The sequence below is a fragment of the Uranotaenia lowii genome, chromosome 2 (assembly GCF_029784155.1).
Source record: "Uranotaenia lowii strain MFRU-FL chromosome 2, ASM2978415v1, whole genome shotgun sequence".
NCBI classification, from domain to species: domain Eukaryota; kingdom Metazoa; phylum Arthropoda; class Insecta; order Diptera; family Culicidae; genus Uranotaenia; species Uranotaenia lowii.
In genome coordinates this window covers 52,856,770-52,869,891 of record NC_073692.1, presented here as the reverse complement: position 1 = coordinate 52,869,891, position 13,122 = coordinate 52,856,770, and the positions used below count along the sequence as shown (strand labels likewise).

Below are 13,122 nucleotides of genomic sequence, written 5' to 3'. Positions count from 1 at the left end.
TTTTGTCATTTTTGTCATTTTTGTCATTTTTGTCATTTTTGTCATTTTTGTCATTTTTGTCATTTTTGTCATTTTTGTCATTTTTGTCATTTTTGTCATTTTTGTCATTTTTGTCATTTTTGTCATTTTTGTCATTTTTGTCATTTTTGTCATTTTTGTCATTTTTGTCATTTTTGTCATTTTTGTCATTTTTGTCATTTTTGTCATTTTTGTCATTTTTGTCATTTTTATCATTTTTGTCAGTTTTGTTATTTTGTCTATTTTAAGTTTGTACAAAACTCTGTTGTATTTGGCCTTGACAAGAAGCTCAAAGACCAAAGGTACTCCGGCATGGCGACCGTCAAAATATGAGGTATTCAACGCGACCACACGAAGGTTAGTAAAAACTGTTCAAGATTGACTAGCCACTAGCTAACACTGTAGACATCTCATAGAGTTCAGTTGAGTTGTGATAAAACAATTTGTAACGACCTGACACACTTGATTGCCACCTCGAATCGATTTACCAGCCAGGTGGTTCGGTTTATTGCTCAAATCTTTAGGGAGATTGGTCCCCAACCTGGAATAGCACCCAACGATGATTCGAAACAAATTCCATAGATAATTAGCGCTATGTATTTTTACGACATAGCACGGTGCGCGGTTTTTCTTCCACACTCGGATGTTAAACACCATACATATCTCTATCTTTTGTTGGTTCAACATTTTATCTGTCCCTAGCTGGCTCAAGCAGCGAAGTTAAGAAACATCGAGAAATACAAATTTCATATCGCCCACAATTGACAATTGTCGTTGCGTTACTTTTTTCCGTCGAGTATTTTGTGCTATCTAAGGTACGATATACATATGTGATGCCATTCCTGCGGCAAAGAGTTCATTCGTTTACCACCGCCTGGAGAGTATCCAGCCGATGAACCCTTTCACCACCAGTCGGAATGGCCCGGAAAGACAAAACTTTTAATTGACCACGTGAAAATCCCGTACGTTCAACTTTGGGTATAGGTATCAAGACTATGAGGTTCGAAAGAATTTGTAAAAAAAATGGAATTCCTGAAACGCCTCGTCCAATTCTCCCATCGAAGGGCCAACCCATGCCGATAGGTTCATTGGAACGTGTCAATCTAGGCAACGGTGTGTCAACACCGTAAATATCTTCAAGCGGATGAATCAACAAGGGAAACTATATGCTCACTGGAAAGTGCCATGGGAAGTTTTCGTTTATAAACAAGTACATATTGTCGCGGTTTAAGACTTATGAAGCTATTGGCTGAGAAAATAAATCCGATATCCGAGAAATGGTAAATGACTTGCAGGGGTGGCATGGCGCAGTCATCACACAGCCGGCGATTGTTGTCGGAAAGCATACAAAGTTATTGATCCAATAAAACAGTTTCTTTAAAGTCTGCTTCATTTAATATTGGAACAAATTCTTTTGCTCATTGTGGCGCTCCTAGTGGACGGATTTGGAAACTTTTTTCACCCACGTGTCGGGAAATTCATTACCTTTCACCATGTATTTATGTCATAACACCAAACGATAGCATTTTGTAAACAACCGCCATGGAAGCCGAACGGAGAGATCAAATTGTGCACAGTTTTCTTGAAAATCCATTGTTGTCGGCATCGAAGCTAGCTAAACAGCTTAAAATGCCCAGAAATACCGTATGGCGTGTTATCAAGCAGTACAAGGAAATATTGACGACGGCTCGGAAGCCGCATTCGAAGCGTCGGAGTGGAACTGTCGACCGGAAACTGCGTGGGAAAGTCATCAAGGCCGTCAAGAGGAATCCCAATCTTTCAGACCGCGATTTGGCCAATAAGTTCCAGGCCGCTCACAGTACGCTTCGTCTCCGGGAAGGAATATGGTCATTCCGAGCCAGCAAACAGCCAAATCGGACGCTGAAGCAGAACAATGTGGCCAGAATCCGTGCTCGAAAGCTGTACGACCAAAGTGCTGACCAAGTTCGACGGATGTATTCTGATGGACGATGAGACCTACGTGAAGGCGGACTTTGGGCAAATCCCAGGTCAAAAATTTTATTTGGCGACGGCTCGGGGGGATGTACCTGCAAAATTTAAGTTCGTGTTTGCGGATAAATTCGCCCGCAAGTACATGATTTGGCAGGGATATGCAGTTGTGGACAGAAAACCAAAGTCTTTCTCACTGACAAGACAATGACATCAGAAGTCTACAAAAAAGAGTGCCTACAGAAACGGATTCTGCCGTTTATTCGTGCCCACGACCGTCCAGTAATGTTTTGGCCGGACCTCGCAAGCTGCCATTACAGCAAAACGGTTATGGAATGGTACGCAACGAACGGGGTCAGCGTAATACCGAAGGACCTCAACCCCCCAAACTGCCCCCAGTTCCGGCCGATAGAGAAATATTGGGCAATCACGAAGCGGAGGCTTAAGGCAAAAGGAATACTTGTTAGGAACATAACTCAAATGAAGAACTGGTGGAATCAAATCGTCAAAACGGTGGACGAAAAGGGTGTGCGCCGCCTAATGTGCCGTATTACGGGAAAAGTACGAGAATTTCTTCGAAACAGCAATGAATAATTTTTTTAATTTTTTTTTATGAAAGAGTAAAGAAAAGGCTACATTTGTATGAAAAACAAATTATGAATTCGTTAATAAATGACTGAAATACACGCAATTGTTTGTGTTCCAATATTAAATGAAGCAGACTTTACATAACAGACTGATTGAAGAAGATTTAATTATATTTTTATGCTGTTTTTTTCAGTATCGACAGCGCAAATATAGTTTGGAAGCATATCCGCGCTTCAGGGTTTGGTTCACGAAAAAAAAGCGTAAATCTGTTTAAGTTTCACGGATGTTCCGCAAAGCCCGTCAAATGCAGTAAAGCACCCTGAGCCAAACGGAAATACCTTCCAGTCGGCAACAATCTGCGTGTTCCCTGGTCGGTAAGCGATATTCCGCCGCAGGAACAACACCGAAGATGTCGAATGAAACACAAAGAACTATAAAACCAGTGAAGCTCACCCTCTCCGGAATAAAAAAAAACCGGACCATTCCGGGAACTTCGGTAGCTTTCCGGTGGCAGAGGCAATTAAAATTTAATGTCCCACATGATCTGAAAACGGTCCGTTTCACCGAGACGGGGGCAGTTATATAAAGCCCTCGGAACGGCCATCTACTGGAGGAACCACTGGAAGTTGTAAAGGGGATGATTTTTAGCGAACGCCAAACTCGAATGCACCTCTCGTAATGTGTCAGAATCCGCACCGTTTAGTTGTATCGAATCATAAGAAGGTCCTGATGACGTTTCCTTGGCGAAGCACAGAACCAGTCAGCAGGAACGCGAGAAAAATAGAAATAAAACCCGTCATCATAGAGACGGGGTGCAGTCGTCTTCGTAGTCGTCAGCTGTATGGTCATTTTAATTTAGTTTAATTTGATTTTGATACAAAAAGAGGGGATTCAGGCGATAAAATGAAACGCAGGATGAAATCGACTTACTTTTATGGGAGCTCCCATGTCTGCTGGTTTAATCTGAGAACTGAGATTCAAGATTCGCTACAATTTTGTGTCAAGAAAAACAACAATGACAAAAATGACAAAAATGACAAAAATGACAAAAGCGACAAAAATGACAAAAATGACAAAAATGACAAAAATGACAAAAATGACAAAAATGACGAAAATGACAAAAATGACAAAAATGACAAAAATGACAAAAATGACAAAAATGACAAAAATGACAAAAATGACAAAAATGACAAAAATGACAAAAATGACAAAAATGACAAAAATGACAAAAATGACAAAAATGACAAAAATGACAAAAATGACAAAAATGACAAAAATGACAAAAATGACAAAAATTACAAAAATTACAAAAATGACAAAAATTTCGTTTGTTCAATGTAGGGGGTAAAACATCCCATTTAGTACAGGAAAAGTTCACTCCAAAGAAAAAAGTTTTAATTAAAGAAAATCATTTCACAAGAAGTATCAACTAACCACAACAGTAGAATTCAATAAATTTAAGGCCCATTCTGAACGACCTACTACTTGCCTTCCTAAGTAACAATTTTAGCTTTGTAACGGTCAGCAAAACATCATTAGGTGCAGTTTAAATGTTCATTAAAAGCTAATCCGCATTCTATTTATCACAAGAAATCAAATAATGTTTGAATCTGGCTATTTGGCCCATTTCCAGAAACGTCATCATGACCAATTTTTATAAAATCTACATGCTGTAAAATTTTGGTCATTAAGCTATTTGGTCATTGGCTATTATAAAGCTTTCATAAAACATGAAACGGTCAAGATTCTAGGTAAAATGTGTATGAAATAGTATCTTAAAATAAATATTAACTTTGATGGGAAAAACAAAATTGAAAAATCAAGAATCGAGAATCAACTCGCAATTTACAAGATTACCAAAGATAGTCGGTAAAAGGCTCTTGAATTTTACATGTTAAATTATCTCATATCAGCTCAACATTTACGTCTAAATTTTTTAAAGACTTCCCTCATTTTCCTCGTTAATACGTCTCTGGTAAGAACAATATTTTCATAAAATGTATGAACTACAATCAAGTCACCGGCTTTAATATTTAGATAAAAATCTCTCTGGGGTTTCTGTTCGTTAGTTCCAACAACTTATAACCTACTTTTTGTATTCTGAACGGTGCTGTAAAGAAATTTAAAAAATAAACAATTTTATATTGTCTAAAATGTTGAACTTGTATTGCACGTATACTTAACAAATGTTATGCTTACGAAGAAAAAAAATGCTAAAAGTTTAAACATACCAAACATGCATTGTTAAAAAGCAATTTCATTGGAATCATCTGTCTGGAATTTCTTCTGATTCGTTATGATGCATACAAAGAAGTACTGTTGATTGTTAATTCAAACTTGTAATTAGTTGCGTCTCTACATGATAAAGATCATTTTCTAAACTGCATGATTCTCGGTTTTGATTTCTCTTAGAGGGAGTAACTATTCATGAGGCCGAGCTAAGAAATACATTGAGGAATTAATAAAACGATTGAAGAGCTATGAATTATACAAGATTGTAATTTTATAGTTGTTTTAATCAAACTCTGGAACTTTTTTAAAAATTCATCACCTTATAATAACTAGAAATTTATTCAGAATTTACTATTTATATTTTGAAAGGCTCTTAGATACAGATTATTATTTAGAATGTTTACCACAATTTATTGCCATTTCTGTTCTTTTTATAATCAAATTTTTAAGCGTTGATAGTACATGCCTTTTAATTGATAATTTCTATTTGAATAATATTTTTTGAATAATTTAATTTTGAATATCTTGTATTACCGAAACAAAGTTTTTCTCAAATATCGGTTATTGAAAAGCCTCATAGATAGGTACTAACAAAACCCTTTCCTTGGATACTTGAATATAGATTCGCTGACGTACAGACGGTTTCCATAGCAGGTGATACTGACCTATTTCTTTTTCGAAATTTTTCAAAACTAGCTTTCGGAATGCAATTAATCGTACGTCACGGTGGTCAAGTGGTTAGCGTGGTAAGACGGTAATCGCTGGTCCGCTGATGGCATGGGTTCGATCCCTATCTCGGTACTGGGGGTTAAATGTTAATCTTAACCCTTCGTTTCATAAAGTAACAAGTTTGCAACAATTAATTAAAGCTGTTGTAAATTATGCAGAAATTCAAATAGTCAACTTTTTTCTTCATGACAATCATACATCATCAACTTCAAAATACCATTCAATTAAAAAAATGACTTTCCGAGTATATATGTACAAACTAGACCAACTTCAATCTGAAAAATACGAAATGTTAAAATAGGCTTATTTGTCAGAATTTCGACCTAGTCCAATTCGCACCGAGGAAAAAAAATTTGACTGGAAAAAATATTTTCGCATTTTCAGTAATGCAATTAACACAATTGAATACAATTTGAAGATTTTTTTTTATTTTTGTCTTATATAATGGCCTTTTTATAATTGTTGCAAATTTGCAACACAATGCAACGGTAGCACCTTTAGTTACGTATATGGGCTACAAAGTGTGTTTTCGAAAGTTTCATCGTTTAAACAGTGTATATGTTTCCCGATGAAAGTATTATTATTTTAATGTTATCTTATCATGTTATCGAGACATTTTTAAAAATAATGCAGATGCATTAGCCTCTAACTGAACAAAATGGCTACCAACTGTAGAAATATGGGGAAAAAACAGTAAAAAAATCCTTTGACTAGATCATCAACCATTAGTATCATAAAGTAAAAAAAATGACATTAATTACGAAACCTCGTTAGAAATCCTGCATAAAAGTTAAAAAATTGTATTTCCAAAGGGTCACATATGTATGTATATTGTATGTTGGAAATCCACCATGGGTGCACGGATTCACCGCAGTTTCTGCCTAAGTATGTTTTCAAAAGTATTCTCAGATTATTAAATTCGATAATATATTTCCAAAGGGTCTTATTTAGTACAAATTGGTACCTTTTGAGTAGTTGAAGTATTTGTATAAGTAGTTTGAATCTTTAATTTTTCAAATACAACAAGCGCTGTGTTTCTATGATTTTAAATATTATATTGTGATCCCCGGAAAAGATTTTCTGGGTTCGAAATAAATATTTTCGCATTTTTAGTAAATTAATTATTAACATAATTTTTCCCATACTAGTACCTTGAATTTGAAATAGCAGTTTCATTTTAGTCCTACTTATAATTCCGTTAACTCTTCTGAATGTGTACCATCGGAAAATCGTTTTCGATATTGAACCCTAAACGTTCCCCTTCCCTCTTCCAAATTAGAATCAAAGCTAGCAGTTGAGTCACCGCAACTATAACGGCTCCCTCCTCTACTAACATTGATTAAATACTCGGCAAAATGAAATGTATAAGTAAAATGCCTTAATAAATAAAACTATGATTAAAAAAAATCAACAAAAGTTATATGAGTGCTAATTGTTTCGTCAACAATTTGTATTCCCTGATTTTCAAGTAACTTGGTTCTTTGCAAATAAGTATACCATATACAACAATCACTTTTTCTGTTATAAATTGTTTTATATTTCATTGTTGTCAGCCGAGAATGAACTATTTTTTTAGATTGTTGTATATTGCGCTAAAAAACCATGAACACGAAGATCATAAAACCACATAAAATCTTTCACAAAAAATGAAGTTACTGAAAAAGAACTGGAGATTTGTCAATCTAATTAATCTCAATAATGCATGTAAGCACATACTTAGGTAGGAACTGCGGTGAATCCGTGCACCCATGGTGAATAACCAGCATACATAGGTTCTACCCCCATCTGAATGGTGTCCAGACACTAGGTTTACGAAGTTTTTGAGCTAAAACTATGATTAGTACAAGATAAACTAAGAGTAAACATTTATATCTAGCTGTCTTGTGTGAGGAACAAAAAGGTATAACCATTTCATGTTGTTGCAAATTTGCAACAATTAATATTTTGGCTAAATACTCGAAATGTGTGAAAATTATATTTTTTACTTATTTTTCCCTTCATGTACACATCATGGCGCACTATTGAGAATTTTTTCAAGAAAAAATAAAAAATCATGAAATGAAGGGTTAAGTTGTCTATATCATTTATTCAGTCTGTAAAGCCTAAATAGGCTAAGACGGTGTATGTCTTTTTAATTAGAGGATGTTAGCAGAACCTAAAGAGTATATTACTAACATTCCTTCCTTCATCCCTCATTGGCTACTAGGACGTGGCCGGCGCCGTTATTGATCATTTTCAAAAGGAGAGCATGAGTTTTGTGCATTGTGAATGAACTGCTAGACCCAAGCACCATTCTTTTGGCCCTTGCACAAAACTGATGGCCTCGATCAATCACGAAGTAGCAACCATTGACGAGGTAGAACTTGTTCTGCTCAGCCATGCCAGCGATCATGGAATTAGAAGTGCGTAAGTTGAACAAAGTCTAATCAAATATGTTATCGGAAGTTTTAAATAAATGATCATATATAAGCACTTCAAGTTCAATGATTTAAGGTGGATATGAGTAGTCAACTAAGCTAAGCTAAAAAAAATATGGAATTGATTGTGAATGACCGGTGGAATGAAACCATGAGTTTAGGTGGAATTTCGTTGTCTGACGCCATCTAGAAATCCGAAATGGCGGCTTTTGCTAAACCTCAAAATGCTGTAAATGACTAAACATCGCATGAAAGCCCCACAATATTGGTATTGGGTGAAAGGGCTAAACTAGAAGAAGTCGAATTTCGCTATCTGACGCCATCTTGAATTCCAAGATGGCGGCATCCGGAGAACATTAAAATAATTTTAATTACTGAAAATCGCATGAAACTCCCACAATATGGACATTCTTGGCATTCTTGGATTTCAAGATGGCGTCATACAACGAAATTCGACTTCTACTCGATTAGCCCTTTCGCTAAATATTGCTTATTGTGGATGTTCCATATGATTTTCAGTAATTTACAGCTTTGAAAATAATAGCCATAGCCGCCATCTTAGAATGATAATGGCGTCACATAGCACAGTTAAATTAACAGTTTTGAAAATAAAAGCGGAAGCCGCCATTTTGGATTAACAATGGCGTCAAGCAACATTTTTATCCTACTAGTTGGGCCTATCACTCAATACTCATATTGAGGAAATATTCATACCACTTCATTTTGTTTAATTTTAACCGCAAACCGACACAAATAATTTATAAAAAATGTGTAAAAATGGAAAGTTTAATTCAAATATGTGTAATCTATCCTGAGCGTGTCGTGTTTTGATATCTTGATCGAGAACTGTCACTAAGTTTTATGGCGATTTAATTATCAAGCACTGAGTGCTATTATAAAACGATCAAAAGAAAGCTTAGAGCAAACTTCTAAGTTTTTTTTTGTTTTATTGTAGTAGAAGAACATTCATAACTGTTTTAAAACATAAGTACGTTTAGAGAAAGCTTTATCAGCGTTCTGAAAACTCTCTTAAAACAAATGATCGAAACAAGAGTAAAATCATTTTTTATGACTATAATTGCCATAAAACGAGGTACACAAAAAAAACCGTAATAAAACTTCCTAATGCTCATTGGTTTAATCTGTGTTGCTTGGGAAAGTTAATATTTTTCATTATTTACAGAAAAAATCACACCTAATTAATTTTTTTTTTAACATAACTTATTTTGTTCTATTGGTCAAAAATATAAGAACAGAAAATTCAAAAAGTGGCGCGTTAAATTGCTTACATACCAATCACCAGTTTATCGAAAAAAAAACTTTTTATGTCAAAATATAGCACTTTAAATTCTGAATCTTTTGATTTATCTTTAATTTGAGAAGAATGAATCAAAAACCTTTAAAATGACGGTTTTTGGTAACCTTCTCTGCCTGTTAGCTTTGTGAAGTCGATTAAACAAGGTTCTTGGTCACTATAGACAGAATATTTTCCCTAGTTCCAAACTATCCCCCTTATTCTGCGCCGCGCGTGAGGTGACGATAGTCGAGTCGAGTCGAAGTCACGTTAGTCTTGTCACTTTATTCCCGCAGCCGATGTGATAGAGATTCTCATGCCCAGCTGACTACTAGTTTAGGATAAGAACTTAAAAGTTCATTCTAAAAGACGTTTCTCACCTAAAGCGACTACAGGAATCGAGTGACTAGGGTGACTCAACTATCGTCACCTCACGCGCGGCGCAGAATAAGGGGGTATGTGTGGTCTTTTGTTTGACATAGATTTATCCAGCTTCCTTTACAGAAAGGGGCCATAGAATTGAAAATTGAAAGTTGAAGATACATACCAATATACAATTACGAGACCGAGAATCGATCTCATAACCATTGGCATAGCAGAATTGAGCTGTATCCATCACACCGTGATCGCTGGCTGATTTTTATTTCAGTTTATTTTAATTCATTCGAAGGGTTAAATGACGAGAAAATGATCCCATGTAATAATATAAAGAGTAGGGAAATCGTCCTCACATGTTCTTTTCATGCCGCAAGAAATCGAAAAGCTTTCAATTTTGTCGCGCTGCGTGTCGCGCAACTTTACGCAACAACTCTAAGCTCTCCCACATGTTGCACCTGTCCGCTAACAACCACCATCAGGTCTTCTGGCCCATAGGTAGGAAGTCACACGCATCACCCAACAATCCATCCTCGTTCGTTTGCGCATATTAACGATCCCAATGTTGTCACCACAGTCGCCCTTACTCATATGAGGGTCTGCTCCCTTCTTCCGCCCTTATTCGACTGGGAGATGTCAAAGCGATGTTTTCTGTGGCCGGGGCGGTTGGAATTTTGGTGGACAGAAACGAAAAAAAAAATCAAACACCCCATCATGATGGCGCGCGCCCGTCCGGTACCGAGCTGCTGCATTGGTGTGTAGAAGCTCACTCACATGGACATCATCATCACGGTAACAAGCAAAGGCAACGTGTTCGCGTGCTGCTCTCTGGCGCCTCGTGTTTAGCTCAAGCGTCCTTTGGAATTTGGAAGCGTTAGGAATGGACCAAAGTGCCCTCGGGTAAAGTGTAAGGTAGCCAGTTGAGGTTCTGAGGTCGGTTGTTGATTGGGAAAGAAGCTTCTTGGAAGTTGCATTGAAATGAAAGTGATCTGGAACATATCTGCGGCCGATGAAAAGATGTGTAAATTTAAAGTGTCCGTAAATAATAAATAACTACTTTTTGGAAATCGTTAACATTTTTTGTGATTCAAAAACGATGAAAGGTGTTGAAAAATTTTAACTCACGTCTACCGAAAACGTTCTTGCATTTCTGTGGCCCATTCGTCGGGTGCATATCGTTCAAGTTGTGTGTGCAAGGAATATTTTTTCCAAGCGATTGGCTGTTTCCATTCAAGAAACTGTTACTGCAAATGGGAAAAATCTTAATGGCCCGATCGAAGGAGAGTTGAACGCGTCGAGCTAATCAAACGTCGCTGGATCGGTGTTGCTGATAGTTATTATTCGAGAACGCGTCGGCAAATTCGTCGTCATAAGGATAGTAGCTCCCCATTATTGTAGAAATCGAAACACTAAACCATTAAGAGCAATCTTCAATGAAACAAAAACGATGATTGCTGCTAGACCACCCAGAAGAATCGTGAAGTTACGAGATGTGCATCGACAGTATGACAAAATCGGCACCAGGAGAATGTTCATCCCTGGCCAATGGTCGACCATAGTCAGGATTCAGCGTCGATTGATAGTGTCCTGAAAGTTTGAACGTTGATTACACTACATTCATGGTTTTGGGAAGTTAAATCAAAAGACTGTTCTCAATGATTGATCCCAGGAAGTTTGACTCAGCCCAACTGTCGGCAGAAAAAATGATAGTTTACAGCGTGATTCTTCTCAGCATTATTTGGAATATCAGTGAGTGCAATGATATCATCAACGCAAATAGGTGAGTGTGTTTGGATAGTTAAAATCTACATTTATCTACATTTGTTTCTTCGTAATAAAAGTTGATAAGAATTATCAATCTCGTGTTAAGCCCTCCATCTTCCTATGTATTAATTTTATTCAAGTTCGTATTATTGTTATGATTTGGGGCCTGAGGTGTGTTGTCTCGAAAACAATTTATTGCCGGTTAGCAAGAGGAACAAAAGTGCAGATTTACCAAATTTAAGGTTTAAAATGCCAAACGATTCCTTATCTCCTCATCTCCATAAAGATGGCAGCACTGATTCCTAGGCGTTCCATTACGCTGTAAACACATGAGTGTGCTAGGCTAATTAATTCATCGTAATGAAGCATGTGCATAAATAAGTGTATATTAGCAAGTGATTCATTCATAAAACAAAACATTTCCAAAGGACCCACAACTGTCGTCAGTGACTGACTCAAGTGTGTTTTGAGGGAACGGTTCTTTTGGTTTACATAGATGAGCAACAGTTTAAGTGAAAAATACCTGCAACTTGACGATATGGTTGTTATATGTTTGCTCTTGCATTCAACTCGTGAATAGAGTTTCCGCTTGGCAGGCGCGGTCCTAGAGTTGGCTATAGGTGGGGGGGGGAGGTAGGAATGATTTTTAAAATTTTCAAAATTTAGTCAATAAAAACGAACGTAAATATTTAGTGAAAGAACGTTCATTTTGAGAATGCTTATGAAGGGGGGAGGGGGGAGGTGCTGTTGCAAATAAGCCTTCAATATTTACTTTCAGCACACTGCTCCTCCTCCTCCCCATGTATTCCAAAATAAGAGTTATGATTTCTGAAATATATGAAATAAGAGAAGAATAGTGGACACTTTTACCAAAATGTTATCAATTTATTTATTTAGATATCATTTGATACAACTAATACATCTATATATCCATATATACATATATAAAGCAATTTCTGTATGTTTGTTTGTTTGTTAGACTCTATAGACTCAGCCGTCTTAAGGGCTAGAGGTCTGAAATTTGGCATGGATACTCATTAGGACCAGGAATGATGGAAAATGTTTTCAGATTTTTGGATGACCCTTCTGAAGGGGGTCGTCCATACAAGATAAATATTGTTTTCGCGATATTGACGTTATTTTTCGTCGGATTGTGTTGAAAATTTGCACATGAGTGTTTTGAAAGACGAGTAATCGATTTCAGGTGTCAAATTTTGTGTCCATATTAAATGTTTTCTGTTTTTGCGATATTGACGTTATTATGCATCGTATTTAGATGAAAATTGGTTCACGATAGTTTTGAGTGACTTGCAATCGATTTGAGGTATCAAATTCAGTGTAAGGGGCCATAGGATTTATTAGGAACAAAAAATTGTTTTCACTCATCCAAATTAAAATAAGGGGTCGGCCAAAGGGTTCATCCATATTAACTCCTCACTGTTAATGCGATATTGTCGGGATTCTACATCGGATTGGAATGAAAATTGGCACACGGTGGTTTTCAAAGACGGGCAATCGATTTCAGATGTCAAGTGTTTTGCCAGGGGTCGACGAAAGGGGTCGTCCATATAAATTTATTTTTCACTGTTTTAGACATATTGACGTTATTATGTAATGGATTGCTTTGAAAATTTGCACATGGGAGTTTTGGGGGAAGGGCAATCGATTTCAGATATAAAAAATTGTATAAGAGGCTACCGAAAGGGGTTCAACTTTTTGACAATAATTGCGTTTTTATGCAACAATCGAGTCAAA

The 13,122-nt window shown here is 36.6% G+C and overlaps 1 protein-coding gene across 2 annotated transcripts in view; it reads left to right on the top strand.

Moving 5' to 3' along the window:
- Positions 1 to 10,390: 10,390 nt before the first annotated feature.
- LOC129748604 (protein Wnt-4-like) overlaps positions 10,391 to 13,122 on the top strand; it is a 30,456-nt gene continuing 27,724 nt past the window's right edge. For both annotated transcript variants that reach the window (XM_055743266.1, XM_055743265.1), the window contains exon 1: positions 10,391 to 11,383. In XM_055743266.1, coding sequence (XP_055599241.1) covers positions 11,259 to 11,383 — 125 coding nt within the window. In that variant the 5' untranslated portion in view covers positions 10,391 to 11,258. The remainder of the gene's footprint in view (positions 11,384 to 13,122) is intronic.